Genomic DNA, 22,784 nt, shown 5'->3' on the forward strand with positions numbered 1-22,784 from the left:
ACAGATCATAAATCCTAGAAGAGAGCCTACTACTATTACGCTGCTAAATGGATATATTAAACTGACTCTTAATGACTTGTCATTATACCCATAGATTAAGGCTATCTTTTTAAAAGACTGACAAAATAATGGGACCTTGGCTTATATCACATTTCACCTTTTGTGATGTCTGCGACATCTTATTATGTTGGCATTTGTGGTCTAATGTCCACATAAAGAAGCTGAATTGGAGGAAAATTAAGGAGCTATAATGTCATACAGGTGGTAAAGCACTAACTTTGGAGTTGAAAAAGGCCCTTGAGTCCATTTCTTTCTCTCCTTTTGTATTTTATTCTTATTAGTAGTATTCACTGTATTAAATGATTGGCTTTATTATGACATTTTCATATAGGCATACTATACATTTTGTTTGTTTTGCCATGTACCCAATTCATGTTCTTGTCCTTTTCCTTACCTATTTACTGGTCCCCTTCCTCTTCACAAATAGTCCCATTGTACTTTGATATCCTACACATATATTTTTAAAGTCTAGGTTCCACGTATGAAAGAAAAGAAGCAGTATTTGTCGCTCTGAGTCTGGCATATTTCAAAGCAGGCTTTTTCTTATCCACTATACCAGATTGCTTTGTTCCCTTTTTGTCCTAAATCTAAAAGCTCTGTTTTCTGCCTCCATTTTCTAATTCTTTCCTTGATGGCAAACACACAGCAGGACTTTCAGGGACTCTGACTTTTTAAAAACTTGTGCATAGTGGGATGGTTTGGAAGGACTACAAGCTTTGGTCAGATACGTGAAGTCTGCAATGTCCTGTCCGGAGATTCTAGCAGAAATGGTGGATGAATGATGCCATCACTGCTCCTGACACTGTCAGCCTGGTTAACTAGGTTACTTTAGTTAATTATAGTAGTATCTCTGAAAACAGAAGCTTCAGGCCGAACACAGTCAGACTCACGGTTGAACCTTTAACCTGGTGAACATGAACAGAAAGCCAATTCTTAAGCAAGAGTTTTACGACCTTCCTTCAACAGCGAAGACATGCGAAGTGATCTTCATTTTGGTCACATTGTCTTTCATATTGGCCAGGCTTCTTCCTCAAGGGGATGGTTAATTTTTGAACCAAAGACAGCATGGCTTAAGTTATGCATCTTAGAGAACAAATATATGTTACTCATGCAATTGATTAATTCATTACAAGTGTCGACTGTCTTTCATGTGCCATTTTTCTGAGTCTTTTGAAGTGTGTCCCTTTGCATATTTCCATGTTCAAGTTTTCAGAGGACTTTCTGAAAGGGTTGATTCATCTAATCTATGGCAAGGTATTGGTTAGAAATTGTTTTGAACTTGCAAAGTGACTGCTAGGGTCTTAACACTTTTAGGAATACACAGGAAAATCATTCAACTTACCAAAGACACTATCTTTTTATTTAGGTCCATATATTCCTGAGAATACGGCTTTGCAAATTTGCTGTCATAGTCAATGTTGTTAACTTTAAAGCTGGCATGGTAGTAGAAAGGTGCCTTTCCTGAGGAGAGAAAAGGAAAAATAGTTTTTCCATTGTGCACAACTATTCTGAGAAGTTATGTGCTCATAAAATGTCAGGCTACGTGACATCTAAAACTCTTCATGCCCGCTGAGTGTGGAAATTGCCTGGGTGGAGGAATGCTAAATTACCACCTTTTACCAAAAATGTATTCAAGATTTTTTAATATAAATTTTTAATGTGCCAGTTTTCAAGTTTGGGCAATGTGTTATGAAACAAAATTACATTAAAATATAGTAATTATCTTGGTCTTTGTGATTGCCATACATTACATTTCTGAAAATCAGTCAAATCATAGGATTTTTTACTCACAGAGTACTCAAGAAATTAAAATGAATAAGGGAGAAAATGAAACAAGGCGTGACTTGAAAGTCCTGCACATTTAGTAAACTGAACAATGAAATGAAGTGTGTGATTTTACACAAGCAAACGGATGAGATGGGACAGGGATGAGGTTGACCAGAACCACTCAAATTCATCTAGCAGAAAAATGAAAACCTCTCTTCTTAAATTTTGAGGTGACTCTCTATGACTCCAGTCTATACACTAAGGGGAAAGAGTTCAAGGGGAGGGAAAGGGAGGAGAGATAGAAACAGCATAAAAAAAAACAGTGAAGAAGTTCATTGTGCGATGCTTTGAGAAAATTATATTAGTGGTTTTTGTTTTGTTTTGTTTTTGTTTTTTGTTTTTTTGGTTTTTTTTGGTTTTTCAAGACAGACGGGGTTTCTCTGTGTAGTTTTGGTGCCTGTCCTAGAGCTCTCTCTGTAGACCAGGTTACCCTTGAACTCACAGAGATCTGCCTGGCTCTGCCTCTTGAGTGCTGGGATTAAAGGCATGCGCCACCGCTGCCCCAGCCTATATCAGCATTTGTAACTAATTATTTGGTGTAGTCTGCCATGTCTTTCACAAATAATTAAAGAAATGAAAAGTAAAATAAGATAGTACTTTGTATATGTATTTTTTTTTTCGTTTTTTCGAGACAGGGTTTCTCTGTGTAGCTTTGCGCCTCTCCTGGAACTCACTTGGTAGCCCAGGCTGGCCTCGAACTCACAGAGATCCGCCTGGCTCTGCCTCCCGAGTGCTGGGATTAAAGGCGTGCGCCACCACCGCCCGGCTGTATATGTATTATATATATATATATGTGTGTGTGTGTGTGTGTGTGTGTGTGTGTGTGTGTGTGTGTGTTGTGTATATGTGTTGACCCTTGTGTGGGTATATGTGGAAGCCACAGGTTGATGTTGGATCTAACTGTTTCTACTCCCCAGCACCAGAAGCACAAGTGTGCATTGTTAGGAGTAGCTTTGTATGTGGGTCCTGGGAATCCTGATTCAAGCCTTCATACTTACACAACAGGCTCTTTATCCACCAAGCCATCTCCATAGACCACCATTTTGTTTGTTTTAGATTAACAAAGATGTTAACAAAGATGACAGTTCAATCAAGCAATCAATCTATCCAGATGCTCTTATAGCCTGTCAGGGGAATGGAAATTAGAACACATTTTTGGAGGACAATTTGGTAATATCACCAAAACTTTGACAGATATTCTCAGATTTCATTCTGATGCCTCCTTTCAGTTGTATTCTCGGTATAATGAGTTCCACATAAATCTATACATAAAAATTGACTATTTCAAACAATGTTTTAAAAAATGAAGCCTAACCTAACCTAAGAACAGGAAATTAACAAAATGAGCTGCTTGTATGTAAATAAGTCTTGTTTGTAATAGAATATTATGTCACCACTAAACTCATGTTTTAGAAAAAATGTTTGATTAATAATGTACACATGAAACAAAGTGAAAAGGCAAAAAAAGGAGGTGGGCTAGTTTGTTACATTGCTCTGACTAGAAAGTGGGATTATTGATAGTTTCTATTTCTAAAAATCTTTCAGGTTTATTTTATTTTATGTGTATGAGTGTTCTGCCTGCATGGCTGGCTGGAATTTGTACCTAATGATTATAGCTAGTCCAGATGGCTCAGACATTGAGACGATGTTGGCAAAGCAGGACACACATGGCAGAGCAACACAAGTAAAAGAGCCTGGATTCCTTGAGGTGATGTAGTGAACTTGGTCACTTCCTCTCAACCTCCAAATGTCTTACTCTTTTATGTTTGTTTGTCTTCTTTGAGGTCACCTGTTCTCAAACTTGGCTTCCCACCAGAAATACACAGAGAACTTTGGACAGTACAGGTTCTACTACAGATAACATCCTTGGGAATGGGTTTTGTGTACAGATTTATTTTTTGTATTTGTAAGACTACAGAAATATAACTTAATTTTATTTTTAATTGACATAATAATTTTAAGTATTTGTAGAATACCATGCAAAGTTTTAATACATCTATTTGTGTAGTGTTCAAATCAGGGTAACATATTTATTTCCTCAAACATCATTTCTCAGTGATAAAAATATTCAAAATCATTTTATTATAGCTTTTAAAAATGGACATAATTTCAAACTATCTTATAAATTTGTATCTCTATATCAGGTCTCAGAACTCATCATGGACATTTCTTTGTGCAGTGGACAACAGTTAATTTAGGGACTCACAATTGATCAAATTGTAGAGAATAAATGTCTAAGTAATACTCAGATACAAATGCAATGTCTATAATTATACCCTAGACCACCAAGGCAAGGCTCAAGGAGCATTGTGGGAATAGGGGCTGGAAAGATCGTGTGAAAGCCAGAGGTTGCGGGGAGCTGGGATGAAATCGTGATTTCTGTATGTGACAGGGCCGTGTCACTCATGAACTCATAGCAGCGGTGGGTACGGGATTAAATTCAAACTCGTCAACATTCCAGCATGGAGGAGCTGGGACTCAGGAGTCCCCACCCCAAGCTTATGGCTTCTGGAGCAGGGAGAGTAAGTTTTCTTCAAGAGTGTGTCTTCTGACAGGTCACCCACCTACGCTCTAGTAGAGGGCCTCATACCCATGAGTATATGGGCAGCACAAATTACAATCAGTGGGCTTTAAAAAAAAAAATAAAGCCATGAACTTGGAAGGGGTTTGGAGATGCGTAGTGGATCTGGAAGGAATTAGAGGGAAGCATAGAGGTGAATAAAGATATATATATATATATATATATATATATATATATATATATATATATATGTATATGTATATAGTATGTATGAAATTCTAAAAAAACAGTAAAATGTTATATTGAGATAAACAAAAATGCATTATATTTTCTTTTTTCTAAGGAATTTTTTTATTCATTTTTCATATCAATCACAGATCCCCCTCTCTTCCCTCCTCCTGCTCCTCCAGCCTTCCCCAAACCCACCCCCCATTCCCTCCTCTAACAAGGTAAGGCCTCCCATGAGGAGTCAGCAGAGCCTGGTACATTCAGTTGAGGCAGGTCCAAGCTCCTCCCACTGCATCAAGGCTGTGCAAAGTGTCCCACCATAGGTAGTGGGCTCCAAAAACCCAGCTTACACACCAGGCATGGATCCTGATTCTACTGCTAGGGGGCCCTTAAGCAGATCAAGCTACACAATTGTCTCGCTTATGCAGAGGGCTTAGTCCAGTCCCATGGAGACATTATATTTTCAACATCTGTGGTCACCCTACAGTGCAATGGAACATCTGACTTATTATTCCTATAGGGCTATAACTTAGGACTAGTAGACTAACATTTAATAATATTTTCCTTCCATCTTCCTTTCTTTGATTGCTTTCTTCTCTCTCTCTCTCTCTCTCTCTCTCTCTCTCTCTCTCTCTCTCTCTCTCTCTCTCTCTCTGTTTCTGTCTCTGTCTCTCTGTTTCTGTCTCTGTCTCTCTCTGTCTCTTGGGCACTGGGAATTGAACTTAAAGATTCATGCAGCCCAAGCAAGTACTTTATCACTGATCTGTATCCATAGCCATTTAGGAGTACTGGGGAAAAAATCTTTTCAGGTGATTCTAAGAGTTGGTGTTAAAATTCATTGATTTACAATAGGGATTTTCAATGATGATTTGCAAATCTAGGCTGTTTTTGGATATTCTATGAACATATAATAGCCTTTGCATTTAGAAAGGTTGAAAAACTCAAAATAATAATGACATTTGGTGATATGTGGAAATTATGTAAAATTTTAGGGCCCCAAATTCTTACTTGAAGACTTTACTGTGTTAAGTGCTTAGTACAGTATTTTAGTTCAGAAGTAGTCACTCAGTGAATGAATGTAACTCAGTTTGTGGACACTTTCATGTACCTTTATTCCTTTTCTTTTTCTTTTGCTTAGAGTACTAATTGCCTCCCTTAAAAAGTTAACTAAATATTGGGATTGGAGAGATGGAGATGAGAAGTTCCAGGTTTTGTTAGCATTATCCACATGGTGGCTCCAGGTCCAGAGGATCTGATGCCCTCTTCTGACCTCAGCAGGCACTGCACATGTGTGGTGCATATATATACATGCAGGCAAAACACTCATATATATAAAATTAAAAAATTATAATAAAAACAAAAAAGAAGGTAAACTAACTAGAAAGCACATGATTATCATTTAGGATAACATGAAGCAGAGAAAGGAAAGTACCCATGGGGGAAAACTGTTCTGTGCTTTGGTTTGCTCAGCTGTTCTTTAGCTAGTTACTGATTCCAGTGAAAGAACAGTTGTGAAAATATGGCCCATTATTTCTGGGTTTGGATTATACAATAGTGAACTACCAAACAGTTACATACTACAGAGTATTTCAAAATGAAAATGGTATATGTCTACCTCTGTATTCTTCTGACCTTTGATTTGCGCTTCTTGGCATTGCTGGAGTAGTCTTGACTATAGTTCCTTTTCATTAACAAATTCATCTGTTTGTTCATGTGTTTATTCCTTTTTCAGTGTTTAGGTCTGAGACTCCTCTGGCACATCTTTAGCCAGAGATCTAAATACTCTGTGGGTTGCTTCTTGGATCAGACCTCAAAGGATGAAGATTCTTTGCTGGAAAGTCTCTACTTGCTCCCTCAGAAACACATCGTTTATCCCCTTGACGCTGGCTGTTTCTGGGGATTGCTGAAACACCATGAACCACTTCCACTTGTTTTAAGGGTTACTTATGTTTATTTGTGTGTTTGCATGATGTCTGTCACCTGTATGTGGCTGCCTCCAGAAGACAGCAGAGGTAGTCAGGACCCAAGTAGCTGGAGTTACAGGAATTTATGAGTTGCTGATAGAACTGAACTAGGGTCCTGTGGAAGTTCAACAAGTTCTCTTGACCACTGAGCCATCTCTCCAGCCTAAAAACTCATTAATTACATTTTAGATATTCCAGACGGAAGGCAGACTTAAGTCTGCTATGTTCCTTAATCTATAAGGGTCTTTTCAGGATAACATTGATCTTGTTTATGAAGTCTGTTCACAGCTTGATGTGAAGGGGAAATGCCAACTCTTAATATGCTAAGTTGGTGATAATAATGCAAGAAATGAAAGCTCATCTATTTCCAAACATAATCTCCCTAAATACTCTCTTCTTACCTTCAGTTTCTGGCACCCACTCTTGATGAATGACTGAGTTTAGAGTCTATCTTTTATTTTTGGTTTTGATCCTAGCCTTTAACAGCTGAGCCATCTCTCAAGCCCTAGAGTCCATCTTTTTAGTGAGTACTTCTTAGTCATAGTTTTTTTTGTTTGCTTGTTTTTTGTTTTGGCATATGTTATGGCTATAATTGTGATTCAGCAGTCGTAACAGCTATCATTGCAACCTGTCTAATGAGTACACATGGAAGATATAGTGGAAGTGATTACAAACCCTCTACTTCCTGGGGTGGGTGCCTGATTAGTTCACTCTGCACAGTTCTCTCTGTTTCTGTCTGTGTTGGTGCTCTCTTCCTGTTGTAAACTCCCCCCAACCCCTCCCCTCACTTCCCCTCTGCCCCCCCATCCGCTCTCCCTCTGTTTCTGTTCAGAAAGGGGCAGGCTGTTCATGGGTGTCAACAAAGCATGGCTTATCAAGTTGAGGCAGGACTAAGCTCCTCCCCTTGTATTAAGGCTTGGTAAAGTAACCCAGAATGAGGAACAGGTTCCCAAGAGCCAGTCAAAGCATTAGGGACATCTCCTGCTCCCATTGCCAGGAGTCCCACAAGTAGACCAAGCTATACAACTATCACATATATGTAGAGGGCCTAGGTCCATCCCATATGGGCTCCTTAGCTGTCTATCAAGTGTTTTTGAGCTCCTATGAGCCCAAGTTAGTTGACTCTGTGGGTTCCCTTGCGATGACCTTAGCTATTCTCATACCTTACACCTATAGCCAAAACTTCAGACAAGCCTTGCACATTACTCTAAGATTGGCTACAAACGTTACAGCTAGTCTTAATGAGATTTAACCACTGTTTGAGTTTTCTTACCTGATCACACAGAGATACCATAGTCCTCTAGACGGCAAGAAGCAATTCTAAGAAAACGATACCCTCCCTCCCAGCAGGTTTTGTTTTCCCAGGTTTATAGATAATTGTCTTCTGTTAGGGGTTAGTTGTAAATTAATAGGGGAGAGGGTGGATCAATAAAGTTTAGACTCAAGAATCTCTTTGAAAAGGAAAGGGGGAATAGACAGCATAGGATAATAAGGTAGACTATTTATCTGCTTGTAAACTAATTTAGCAAACTATCAGTTCTAGATAATTTGCATTGGTATGGATTCTTGTATATTGATACAAATGTAAAATTATATTTCTTTCCTGTTTAAGATAATTTTTATATTGATACAAATTTAAAACTATATTTGTCATATTGTTTATATGTTCCTACTCCTGTTTAAAATGTTTTTGTATATTGATACAAATGTAAAATTCTATTTGTCATGCTGTATGTTTGTTCTATTTCTATTTAGGATATTTTGTATATTGATGCATATTAAGGTTATTGTTATCATATTACGCTATACATTTCTACCTCTGATTAAGATGTTTTGTGTATTATCACAAATTTGAGGTCATTGTCTTTATACTGTGCATCTGTTTATAGATTATTTATTTTTATAGTGTGAAGCTTTAGTCTTTAGGCTATTTAGGTTGATAATACCTATAGGTTAATAGTCACTCATGCTTGTCATACTTATGTTAGTTAGGTTTCCTAGAAATATAGAAATATATGTTAGATGGATAGATAATCTTCAAACACTTAATGGAAAGTATGACATTTAAATGTTTGAATAACTTAGAACTCTGTTGACATGAGACATAATTGCTACTGGTAGCACCGATCTACCCCAAGAGGATGTTGGGCATTGAAGACACTCCATATGGAATTTGTCTTCTTGGCAAATATGATCTATTGGGCATAGAACTGCTCTTGCCTCAACTGCTGACAGTAAGCATACTGTCTATTCTGGACGAACAGTACACAAGGAAAAACAGTTGCTGAACCTTTCCAAGACAGTAGAACAAATTTCAATTTTTTTGTTTTTGAAAATGGTATGTCAGGTATTCTAGGCCTGTAGCCAAAAGTGGATACCCCAACATTGCAAAGAAACCTTGGGTGACTGTCCAGGCACCCAGCTGTTTCTGTCATTCCTTGTATTTTTTGGAAGTCTGTTTTGTGCATTTCCTGCTTACTTAGGTAATATCAATAATATCATTTCCTTCTCAGGTATTTGATGGGATTGAAGACTAGATGGTTACAGTTACAGTCCTCTTGTATCTTAGCTAAGAACATATCAGGTACTAGATTTAGATTCTTCAGGATGGGACAGCTATTGGAGTAATCTCTGTAATTTGTCATTTACCTGTATTCTGTACATCTAGTATGTGTTTCTTGCTTGATGTTGTTCTTGTTGGCTGTATTTCTATGTTTGTTCATGTCATTATCCTTTCTTTCTCTTGGACAATACTTGATAATTGTTCTTATTGTATATTGTTTTGTATTAGGTCTAGAACCTTTTCATTTAGACAAAAAAGGGGAAGTGTAGTGGGTATTCACTTCACCTATGACCTTGTGCTTCTTGTCTGCCTACCTCTTAAAAGTTAAGAGAGGTGAGAGGTCATGCTTTCTTCTGGGTTGTGGAGACTGAGTCAGACAGCGTGAAGGGGCATGTGTCAATCACCATCTTTCCCGGACAAAGCAGAAGGACTCTTCAACTGGATCTACCTTATCCTGTACCATGAGTCTGTATTCTTATAGCACTCATTAATAAACTGATATATATATATATATATATATATATATATATATATATATATATATATATATATATATATTCTTATATACATCTTTTTGGTTCATGATTCAGCCTACATTACTTTTTTTGGATTTTATTTTATTTAACTTTTTTTTCATTTATTTTACATACTGACCACAGTTTCCCCTCCCCAAATTCCATCTATCCTCCTCACCATCGAGTCCTCCTCCATGTCCATTCAGAAAGGGGCAGGACTCCCATGGCTTGCACAAAGCGTGACACATCAAGTTGAGGTAGGACCTAGCTCCTCCCCCTGCATCAAGGCTTGGGTGAGGTAATCCAGCATGGGGAACAGGTTCCCCAAAGCCAGCTAAGTGCCAGGGATAGATCCTTATTGCCTACATTACTTATAAAATTTTCCTCATGTACAAATGTAGATTTTTTTCTCACTCATATGTGGAAGCTATAAAAATTGATTGCGTAAGATCAGAGAACAGAACAGTGGTAACTAGGAAGTGCTGAGAGAGGGAGAACAAAGAGAGGTCAGATGGCAAATGCCTAAGTACGGTTAGATGGAAGAAATAAGTTCTAGTGTCCTACGGTCATTAAGATGAGTGCATTTTGTGATTATAAAGAACTAGAAGAAAAAAATAAAAACTATAAACAAAAAGAAATGATATAATTTAAGGAGATGGACATGGTAGTTGCCTTGATTATTAAACATTATGTACATGTACCAAATTACTACACTGTACCTCAATATGTACAATAAGTATTTTTAAGGATAAAAATCATGCTTAAAAATGACCAGAAGAAGACACACAAAACTTGGCACAATACTCTACTTAAAAAAACTCAGTGACCTCATAATTTTTCCTATTTTATGTAAAAAATATATTGAAAAATTATAGACATATTTTTTTCTTGACGGTTGAATATTGGAGAAGAATCTACACTTAAGGAAGAATTTTATGAGTAGAAAATATTGTACAGAGGAAATACAGGCTTTGGAGTAGGAAATCTTGCCTGTAGTAAGAAATCTCATGTCCTTAGCTTTCATATTTATTTGTTAGCTCATTGACTATCTCCTTATGGACCTACTAAGTTCAACAAATAGAGACTGTGTCTACTTTCTTCATTAATGTAGTCTCAATCCCCAAATCTTTCCAAAAACAAAACAAAAGAAAAGGATATCATGTCTCTAGTTTTAGAATGCACTGGGATAAAAGTCACTTGAGGACAAAATCTGAGGACAAACTTTTGGGGTGAATATTTTTGGGGTGAATATTTACTATCTTAACTGTAATGATAGTCCCGTGACTCATATGTCAAAACTCATAAAAATATATGTTACGTGTACCATTTTTTACATATTAGTTATCCCTCAGTAAAATCTTAAATGTTAGTGTAGTCAATGCTAATGACTACAAGGGTAAAAAATGCATAACAAAGAAACAAACAAAAAGTTATGTTTCCTTTCCTTCTTCAAATTTCCTAGTTTTCCCAGTGTAGAATCAACACATATGACTGTAAAGATAAACATGATGAGTACTTACCACAGGCGACAAAATAGGCAATGAGTCCAATTACCACTGCAGCAACCACCGTCATTAAGATGATTAGGGTAATCTTTCCACATCTTGTGAGCTTTATTTTTGTTTTGGACTGTGTTCTGAGGAAAAGAACAGGAAGGTGTCAGTAAGAGCTTGATTTGGAATCTTGGAAATACATACGAATTTAGGTTTAAGTGTAAAAGTGTGTTATTTTACATTAATGATGTATTCAGTAGACTGATGAGTTTGGAAACAGTGTAAAATTAGTGGATAAAGTATCAGGGATGCTTATTTTTAAGTACCTATAATCGCTAATTGTAATACTAAATCAATATCCATTTATTCCTTCAAAGAGTATTTGTAGCTGGTTTTCTCTGCCAGGCACTAATGTAGGAACAGTCACCTCTGTCCTTATGGAGCTTACAAACCACCGAGTAAAAATATAAAAGACATACATACATAAATAAGTCCAATCTGTAACTGCCTACAAGGTATTAAGTGCTATAGGAAAAGTAGGACTGGGAAAGATCAGATACTGGGCTTGTGTTAGCTGCAGGAGAGATAAACTGCCATTAAGTAGAGTGGTCAGGGTAGACCCTGGCATGTAAAGTGTGAGCATAGTTAACACACATACGGGAGTTAGACATACTGACACACTGACATCTGAAAAACTTCAGACAAGACAATGCCTCAAGGACAGCTCAGGGGTAAGGACAAGCTTGGCATGTCACGTGGTGTGGCTGGAGCAGTGGATGACAGTAGTGTAGTGGGAAAGTATGGTTGAGAGACACATTAAGGCCCAGATTTCCTGAGCTTTGTGATAATGATTTTGATTTTTCTCAGCAAAATGTCAGCATTGAGCAGGTTTTAGTGGTGGATTGTGATGACTTGGCCTAATGTCTTGATGGGACACCTCTGGATGCTGTGAATAAGAAACTGCAGTGGGCAAGTAAGAGACAGACAGGGCAGAAAATATTACAATGACTGAAACAGAAGATGGTGTTGGCTGAGACTGGGGAAATACAGGTGGAACAAAGAGGTTGGGTTTTGTGTATATTTTAAGTGTAATGCTGATGGAGATATCATGATGGAAAGATGGGTTGTAAGAGGAATTGAGGATGGGTTTTTTTGGTATTTACCAGGACCACATGAAAGATGGTATTGTCATCATGTAAGATGAAAGACTTTTTATGCAACAGTATTGTTAGGGTTGTTCAGCAGGTATTCATGAGGCAGTGTGGGTCAGATATACAAGTGTGAAATTTGGAAAAAGAGTGTGAGTTAGTCATGTCAGTTTGTCATCCCTGAGCACATAGATTAGAGTCTGGCAGTGAAGGTCAATACCAAGGGAGTCAAGGCAGGTAGAGAAGAAGACCAAGATAGGATCACTTGTGTAGTTTTTTTTTTTTTTTTTTTTTTTGTTAGAATGTTAGAGAGAAAGAAGACCTGGCAGAGGATAAATGCCAAAGGAAACAACCAGTGAGGGATGGAAAAGGCAGGCAAAGTGGATCCTTGAGGTCAGTGGAAGAGAATCAAGTACAAGGAACAAGCTAAGCTGTGCTCAAAGGTGGCTCAGACAGGGTAGGAGGATGGGAATCACAGATGATTTTGATAGGAAGCTTTAGGAATAACACAGAGTTTAAAAGACAATGGAATTAGAAGAAATAGAGACTTGACCACTGATCTTTCCTTCAAAAAGTTTGCTGAAAGGAGGAGCAAAGAAAAGGCACTATACCCAGGGGAGGAAATAGAATAATGACTTCAAAAAATAACCTTGAATATTCATAAAAAAGACACTAGTTGAACAGATGGCCACATTCCTATTTCATAAACTTAAGAACTATTAACATTTTACTATAATACTTACTTCATGTTTTTATGTAGCTTTTTCAAGTAGTTACAATGAATTCACCTAGGTAATTTATGTTTCATCTAAAAATTAAGATTATTTTTCTGTGATCAGTGATATACCTATTGAAGCTACCATTAATTTCTTAATATCCATTAATACCAAGTTCACATTTACCATCATCAAAATGTCTTTTACACATTTTTGTTTGAGCTGAACAGAAACCAAAAATTCTACATTGTGTTTGGTTGTTGTATGTCTCAACTTTTTAAACCTGGAATAGTTTCCAAATTCTACTTTTTTTCCTTTCTGACATGGCTGTGTTTTAGTTCCTGGTCAAATTATTTTATAGGATGCTTTCCCTAGATATGTTTCTGTACTTATTTTTTAAATGTTTTAAAAATCAATGTTCCACCTTGAAGTGATTACAGGCTTTTATGTAACTATAAGAAATAATATAAATTCCTCATATCCTTTAATTAATTTTCCCTGACAGTAATCTTTACTATAATATCACAACCTGGTCATTGACATTCATGGAGCCAAGATACTGAGCATTTCTATCAACAGAGTCCCCTCATTTCCTTTTAAATATGTAGTCCCTCCTGTTCTCTCACCGTCTTTAAACCCCAGAAATCACCATTCTGTTTTTTCTTCCTATGTTTCTGTATTGCAAGAACATTATAGAATAAATCATACACTATGTAAATTTTGGAGATCTGTTGTTTTATGTTCAGCTGCGGAATTTTTCATTATTATTTACAAATCATGGAGTTGTAAATTTTAGGCATTAAGCACACCTTGGAAGCAATAGATGGACAGCACAGAAGAACATACAAAATTTTAACTCATTTTAAAAATCTCTCTCTCTCTCTCTCTCTCTCTCTCTCTCTCTCTCTCTCTCTCTCTGTGTGTGTGTGTGTGTGTGTGTGTGTGTGTGTGTGCGCGCGCGCGCTGGTGTGCAAACGTCTGTGGGTGGGCGTGCACAGGTCAGAGATCAACTTTGTGTGTCTTTCTTTCTCTCTCTACCTTTTTAATGAGCAAATCCAAATTTATTTTAATGACATGCAATTTTAGAAACCTCATAAGTTAGTGAGAGCCCTGGTTCCCTGGGATAGGATTCTAAAGTTACACAAATGTGTTACATTTCTCTGCAAAGCCCAGCAAGTCATCCAATTCAAAGTCACAGTCTTAGAAAGCCAACTGTCATTTTTTTTAAATTTTATTCAGCCATGGATTCCCTTGTTCTCCTCCCTCCTGCCCCCCCCACTCCCCCCACCCCCACCTTCTACCCTTCCCACCCTCCGTTCCCATCTCCTCCAGGGCAAAGACTCCCCTGGGGATTGAGTTCAACCTGGTAGATTCAGTCCAGGCAGGTCCAGTCCCCTCCAGGCAGGTCCAGTCCCCTCCTCCCAGGCTGAGCCAAGTATCTCTACATAAGCCCCAGGTTTCAAACAACCAACTCATGCACTGAGTACAGGACCCAGTCCCACTGCCTGCCTTGATGCCTCCCAAACAGATCAAGCTAATCAATGAGGCCCTCTGGATAAGTGAGACAGTTGATTAGCCAACTGTCTTTTTCGTCAGTTCCATCTCAGTCTTTGAGTCATTCATACAACTAGGGTGAATCCAGTCAGACCCCCAAGATCTGCCCGTCTTTGGCACACCCGCACTGTGATGACAGGCACTGTGCCCCTGACCTTGGCCTTTTACGTGGGGCCTGGGCCTCTCAACTCAGGTCCCCATTCTTGCGCAGCAAAATCTTCGCCTCTTGAGCTTTCCTCTGTCCTTTGAAAGTTATTATAAGTAACTGTCTCATGATTTACAAATTGGGAAGCGATTTGAATTTAATGCATTCATGATTCAGCACTGTAAATGCTATTTTATTTTTCATAAATGTGGAAGAAATGTCTTTAGAAATTAAATGAAGAATTTATTGTACCCGTATTTGTGAACCACTTTACAAAATTAACTTGTTCTGTGTGCTCTATCTTGCTATCAGCTTGCAGGACTGCCATAAGTTCCCACAAACTAGACATGGTAGTGTGGGAAGTTGCATTCTTGGTTATGGAAGGTGAAAACCTGAGAATACTATTCTGGTGGATCCACAAACTCCCGAGGCCAAACTTGTAGGTGAAGGGTCTTCCCCTTGTCACTTCACACTATAGTTTGTTCTCATGTCCTGAGACATAAATATCAATTCATAATATCAATACTTTATTTTATATTAACACAAACTCATTTTGTTTCATATTTCATATATATTTTATGTTCTATATTTTATGTAATCTATATACTACCCATATACATGTGTGTGTCTCTGTTAAAATGAAACAGTTTTTTGCTTATTACAATATAAAGCAAAAAACTGTTTCATTTTAACAGAGAGAGGTTCTGAAAAATCCATTAATACCAACATGTGTGTGTGTGTTATACACTTACATACTTATATGGATGTCTTTAGTAACACTTACATACTTGTATGGATGTCTGTAGAAAATTTCTAAGATCAAGAAGCATAAATACATATTTTAGTGACTATATTAAATACTGGTGACTTTGAATCACCTATTATTAGTGCCTATATTATATTTATTTTTATTTGATAACAAAGTCAAATATCTGTTAGGAAGCCTACTTTTAGTCACTTGGCATTGATTCCTTGAAAGATAGTTTTTCCTAAAGAAACAGTGTCAGCTGGGGTTCCAACATCAATGACATTTTCATAAGTTTCATTTTACTTTAGATAGGATTCTCATTATTAAAAAGTACATTGTCTAAATTGGTGTCTCTCGGTGTTTCCATACAATGCTTGGGAACATTTTGGGTTGGAAGAAGAAAAGGAAGTCACTCCAGATATGTAATATCCCTTCTCCTCCCCTTTTTCCAGGTTAGCCTTGAAATCCCGTGTTCAAGAGCTTCTTCTGACTTAGACTGAAATTATGTTTCCCCCAGTCTGATCAGCTCATATATTGAATCTAGGATAGTGTTTAAAATTTGGGGTGAAGTAATTGACTCAACGATATGGTAAATCCTGTTAAGTTAATCCTACACATGAGCGTGTGCTCTAGACATTTTCCTCCATCCTTTACCATTAAATGCATACGTATTTTATTTTTACTCACACAGCTTGCTACAGAATAAGTCCCAATGAAAATGTTACAAATGACAATTTTGATGTGGCAAATAGTTGGGGTCTATTTCAACTCTTCTCAATTTGTGTCCTTATGCTAGATAGAACCATATAGAATTCTGCTTCTATGAATAAAAAATGAATGCTGACAGTTTCATAATAATTTACTAATTTATAGATACTTATAAACTGTTTGCTGCTTTAACTTCTGATTCCCACAAAGCTATACAAAAGTGATTCTTGGATACAAGAGTTTGGTAGGGAATCAACATGTGACTTCAAACTTCCCTAATGTAACTTTCCTGGAGGGAGAAACTTCCTGGTGGGGAGCTGGGAGGGAATTCGCAAGCTACCCATCCTATGTTAATAATTTTAAAGAGGGGGAGACGACCTTTATAGTGATCTTTCTCTGTGGGGGAGTGCAGAGGAGCTGCCTTATGGCTAACCTCATAACTTAGGCGAGGTGAGGATTAGGGCTTCCCTCACAGCCCAGAAAGCCTTCCTATTTCCAAAGGCTTTATTGGTTTCATTGTGGAGCAGCACATCCTTAAACTCAAGAGGAAAGTCCCACTTTGTTATTATTCTTTTCTCTAGAACATTCTTATAAACAGTATCAGCCATATGGATTCTACTTTTCTAAACTCGTATTATTAGATGAAATGTTGTTGGGAAAACAAACTGCCCAACATTAAAGAGAAATCGTGTCTTGGTTAGGAGTCGAGGTAAAGGACAGAAACACTTGATTTGATTTTAGCAGCACATGTTCATTTTCCACATGTGTTTTACTAACAAATTGCATATTAGAATCATTTGGATGCAATACTGCTAAGATTAGTGATGTAATTTAATGTGTTTATAAAGGGCATACAAGGATTTCCAACTTTAGCCTGGACCTAAAGTTATTAATTCCTTGAGATAAAACTAGAATCTGCCTTCACAGTATTTATGTGAATATTAATATATATATATTATGGAATATAAGAGGTTGATCAAGTTGATCTCAAGGAGGTAGAATACACTACTTAGGAGCCGAGGTTTTATAAGTTTGTATAAGTATTGGCAGTAACTTAATTTTATGGAAAATATTTCAATATTTCTATAGCTGTTAAATAAGCTAAATATTGATGTGAATGTGAAAAGTGGAATTATTAATGCTGTATACTAAGAAGTTGCAACATCCCAACATTTCCTGGTTACCCAGAATCTAGATTTTTTTTGCCCCGACTTGTGTCATTTTTTTTTTAAATATAGTAGTTCCCAATGAGTTTATCAATGCCTGCATTTTGTGAGAGTGCTGGAAAGAATAATGTGTATGGAAACACTTATCTTCGTGTTTATCTGATTAGCTTAAAAATTAAAATGCAAATCTAAAATCTCTGGTCCGTCTGTCTCCTTTATAATAATAGGTCAGCACATTTCTTAGTCTTCTAGACCAAGCACACCATTGCTAATGTCAAGAATAAAAATCTTCTCCTTTTGGTTGTGCCTTTTCTTCCAAACTAAATGTAAAATCATACCGCTAAAAATATAGGGTAATGAAGTACTGTAGTATTCCAATAATTAAAAAATAAGACCTCCATTTTGTTTTACCACTTCCAAGGAGGGAGAATAACATAATAAATAAAACAGGAAACAAAACTGCATCTCCATCACCCCACACTACCAGAAACACAAACACATAATATATATATATATATATATATATATATATATATATATATATATATATATATATATATATATATTATGTGTTCATAGTGAAATTGTCTTCTAAAGATATGCCTGCCCCAAATCTCCAAGTTTCGGTTGTCCCACGATTGCTTACAATTGAAAGGTTTCTCAGGAAATTTAGAGTAAGCTCCAATGGTGAAAACTTTTCCACTAAATCACTTTTCCTTCGGTTTTGAATTTGTATTGGTACTGTTTCCATAAAAGGTGGGAGGAACTACTCTTTTTTTGTTTTGTTTTGTTTGTTTTTGCCGGCTGTAGTGGAACTGCCCGTTTTTAAGAACCCGAGAATGCAGGTTAAGTAGCTAGCTGCTTTAGTCCTTTCTACAGTATCTTTCTGAACTGTAGCAACCCCTCCTGCTGCCGTCCCCCGCCCCCCGCCCCCTGACCTTCCACACACCTGTTCTGCAGGGATGTCCATGGCTCTTCGCTCCGCCGAGGCTGCCCCCTTGCCATCTTCCACTTGAGTGCTGCGTGGCACAGTCATCCTCCACCTATTTAGCTTACAAGAATCTATGGCTTTTATGTGTTTTATGATAATGGCCTAATGATAATACTTAGCACTTACACAACTTTTCATCTTCAAAGTGCTTTCCAAACATTTACTAATTAATTTTAAAACATTAGTAAACCATGAGCTGTGTGTATGCCGATCCATAAATAATAAATAGTCGTATCACCCCAGTGGGGGCAAAATTTAGAATTAAGTCGTGGTGGCTATGGAAGCAGCAGGACTGACTGGCCTGAGAAGGGTGGGTTTGTGTGTCCTGCACCTGCACCGAGAGACAGTTCTAGCTCCTCCCACTCCTTGCTCAGACCTCACTTCTAAAACTTCTGGCGATTTCTCTTTTGTTCCCTGTGAACAGCCCTAACCTTCCATTAGGATCTGAATGTTTTCCAACCCATAACTCTCTTGCAAGCGTGTATCATCCTTCCATGAATTCCCTCCTGAAATTTTTACTGCTGCTTTAATTCTAGTGCTCTGTAAAGAATGTTTGATACTCTGAAATCTACAGGGTGTTGATTTTTAATTAAAAGATATATGGGTTTAACCAGCAATTTCTCACGTTTTGGCCAGCATTCTGGCTTCTCGCAGCCAATTTTGATACTGGTGTAGAGGCGAGATAGGACACATCTTAATCTTCAATTATGTGGAAGAAATTGAATTCGCTAGAGGCCAGGGACACAGTAAGGGTGTAAAGAAGGGTCTAATTTTTAGTGCTGTTGGAGAAAAGATTTCCTGGTTTAACAGTCTTTTTTTATCTTTCTTTGTTTTTTTTTTTTAGGCAGAGTCTCACAATATAGCCTAGGCAGGCTCTGAACTTGTAATTCTTACAAGTGCTTGGATTACAGGTGTGCTCAACTCACACCAGGCAACAGTCATTTTAAAAGAGGCTTAGCCTCATGATGCCTGTGCTACCTTTCTTTTTCAAAACATGTCTCGGGAGTGATAATCAGAGATAGCATGATAAATAAATAAATAAATAAATAAATAAATAAATAAATAAATAAATGAATGAATCATAGTGGCAGTATGCATTTCATTTGCTGATAGGATCCTGATGAGAGATCTATTAGCACCAAGTAAAAATTTATAACTTAACTGTACTTAATTCATCACCACAGACACTACTTCTATATATGTACTTTTCTTGGCATTCTCATTTGTCTCTATAAATTGTGTTTATTCTTTGAGGTTTCTTACCATCTATCTGAAGCTTGTAAACTCTATCAAACTCCCAGTGTTCTACTACACAATGAACATGGGGCCTGCGGTACATTGGACCAGGGACAACATGAAAAGCTTCTTGAATTATTGGCCTAGAATGGTGTTGGAGATCAAAGATGCTCAGGGATGACACTTCATTCTTCATCGATACATATCACACAACTTGGGGAACTATGCATTAAGTCATATGCAAAAAGCTCTTAGATGCTTTTAATCTCATGATGAAAACTTAGATGCCTGATGAAGGCAGTGAGATAATGTGGCAATTAGAAAACATAAATATAAACATGAGGTGGAATACACACAAATCGCTCCATGAACACAGATGCAAAATCTAATCCTAGTGTTATTGGTGGGAGTCAGCCAATGAATTATGTAGAGGAATTCAAGGAAAAACATTGGGTTACACTTGTAAGATTCTATAGTGGAAGAATGTTATAAAAAGATTTTACGTGGAGATTGTTATTCTAAGCTTCTCTTAAAATCACAAAACTTTAGGTAGAAGTGTTTTAAAAATCAATTTAAACAATTGTGATGATAGAAATAAGAATATTTCTGAATTTGGAAAATATTTTTCTTTATTCTTTTTTATGACATTACTGTCCACCTTAAAAATGCCCTTAAAATCAACCTATTTGCAGACTATTGGATTCGAATTAAGTAGTTAAAACCCAATTTTTCTATTACTATAGTGCAGAAATACATGAAGCACATGAAAACACATTCTGAGAGAGCTGAACATGGGAAGTCGACTCTGGGGGAAGGAGGAGTAGGTAGGGCATGAGAAAGTATAGGGGACTGAATATATTATATACATGTGTGAAATTGTCAGGGAATAAGTTTAAAAAGAAAAATGAAGCAATAAGAAAATATCTTTTTGATATATACAGAAAGACTGTAGGCATAAAATATAAATGGGTAAGGCAGAATAAAATTTTGCTTTATATTTTCATTACTCATAATACTTAAAAATATATATATGAAAGTGAAAATAGTTATTGTTATTTATTTATTGTTTGTAGTGTTACTGATCTTTTAAAAAGTTTCTAAAAATTTATTTATGTTTCTCTCTTTCTTTCTCTTCCTGCCTCCCTCCATCCGTGTGTGTGTGTGTGTGTGTGTGTGTGTGTGTGTGTGTGTGTGTGTGTGTTTCGTTCAGAGAACAACTTGTGAGTTGTTCCTTCCACTATATGGGTCTAAGGAATTTATCTCAGGTCATCAGGCTTGGCAGCAAGTGCCCTTACCTCCTGAGGCATCCTGCTAGCTCTAAAAAAAGTTTTTAATTCCTTGACATTGTTGTTGTACTGCTTACACAATACATTCTTTTAAAATGAAGTGGTTTTTAAAATGATCTCTTCAGCTCCTTTTTAATTAACTTTTGACAGTTTCCCACTTGCATGTGATGTAACTATCATCCTATTAACTCCCTGTCCCGATTCTCCTCCCACCATCCCTCATCTCCTTCTTGTCATATCTGTCTGTCTGTCTGTCTTATTTCCTTTGCATGTTTTGTTTTGGTTTTGGTTTTTTATGCAGTCTTTTGTAGATGATCACAGTTACTGTGTGTCCATGATTGCTACAGCCACAGACATCTGGAAAACTGTTTCATAGTACTTTCCTCCACTATCTGGGCTTTGCAATTCTTCCGCCCCACTTCTGTAATATTCCCTAGACCTTGTGGGTGGGGGTGATACATATGTCCTGTTTCTTCTGAGAGTACAATAGCTCTTTGACTAGTTATGGGTGTCTGCTTTGTTTATAGCCAAAAGAGGTTTCTCCAATGAAGTTGGAGGACTGCACTATTGTATGGGTATAAACACACTTTGAAAGCAGTTTTACACCATGTCCATTTAGCATAAAGATAGAGAGCCATAGAAGAGCTGAGAGAGACTTACCAGATCCATGAAACTGACCCGTGCCATAACTCTAAGGCTCTAATTTCAAATAAATTCAGTGTGTTTTTGTCATTAATAGGGAATGAGAATGGGTAATAAGCCTTGAAGATCAGATTGTCAGGACACTATCACTCCCATTGTGTGGGGGCTATTGAGAGGATGAGTATCACTGAATTTATCTCTATCTATCTATCTATCTATCTATCTATCTATCTATCTGTCTGTCTGTCTGTCTGTCTGTCTGTCTATCTATCTATCTATCTATCTATCTATCTATCTATCTATCTATCTATCTATCTATCTATATCTATCATCTATCTATCTCTATCATCTATCTATTTTCTGTTTGTCTGTCTGTCTATCTGTTTGTATTGTGTATGCATGTCTGTGAGTGCATAAGTGCCATGGATATTTGGAGGTTAGAAGACAGTTTTCAGGAGTCATTTTTTCTACATTTAGGTATCAGGAATATATGTCAAGTCATCAGGCTTAGTGTCAAATGCCTTTGCCTGCTGAGCCATCTTGCTAGCCCAAGAGTTTGACAATTATTGCATCAAGTAAATTGGATTTAATGATTGTTAGATTGAAAACTGAGCTTAGGAAATAAGAATTGGATTTACATGTGAACAATTAAGTTAAAACCAACAATTAATTTTATAAAAGGCTAGTATGCAGGTTTAGAATTTCAAAACCAATTTCAGATCTTAACATTACTCTATGATCTTAGATGTGTTATTTGGCTTTCCTGAACCTCAGGTGATTCTTCTTCAAGATACAGTATTAAAAACAACACTTATCCCAGATTTATTACATGGGAGGTCTGCTTCATAAATAACTTTTATAATTACCATCATTATTATTTTTATTAGTTCAGCTGATACTTTCAGTGATTAGATTTTTATCCACAAGGAAACATTTGTGTTAGAAAGTTTACTTATTAATTCCAAGTGAGTATTTTTTGTGTTAGAAAGTTTACTTGTTAATTCCAAATGAGATTTTTTTCCTCACATGGTTTATGCTTTATTCCAACAAAATAAGGCATAGTATGTATAGATGCCTGTATCACTGATTTTTCTGGGGAAAAGTAATGCATAATTGATGGTAGCCTCATAAAATCATTCAGAGAGTGAAACTGTCAGAAACATCAATCAAATTTAGCATGTGTATGAATACAGGGGTAAAGTCATGAATCTACAATTTACTGTGTGAAGCCAAATCTGTATTTTCCCTATAACTGTGGGTGTTGAACTTTCTT

The 22,784-nt window shown here is 36.9% G+C and overlaps 1 protein-coding gene across 1 annotated transcript in view; it reads right to left on the minus strand.

Annotated features, from left to right (window-relative positions):
- The window catches only part of LOC131921211 (transmembrane protease serine 11C), a 50,790-nt gene extending 32,429 nt beyond the window's left edge, over nucleotides 1-18,361 (minus strand). Inside the window, exons 1-3 of the mRNA XM_059275913.1 lie at nucleotides 18,306-18,361; nucleotides 11,199-11,314; nucleotides 1,403-1,521 (exon numbers count right to left, since the gene is read on the minus strand). Coding sequence (XP_059131896.1) covers nucleotides 1,403-1,521; nucleotides 11,199-11,314; nucleotides 18,306-18,361 — 291 coding nt within the window. The remainder of the gene's footprint in view (nucleotides 1-1,402; nucleotides 1,522-11,198; nucleotides 11,315-18,305) is intronic.
- Nucleotides 18,362-22,784: the final 4,423 nt, after the last annotated feature.

This window comes from Peromyscus eremicus, chromosome 10 (assembly GCF_949786415.1).
Source record: "Peromyscus eremicus chromosome 10, PerEre_H2_v1, whole genome shotgun sequence".
Classification (NCBI taxonomy): Eukaryota; Metazoa; Chordata; class Mammalia; order Rodentia; family Cricetidae; genus Peromyscus; species Peromyscus eremicus.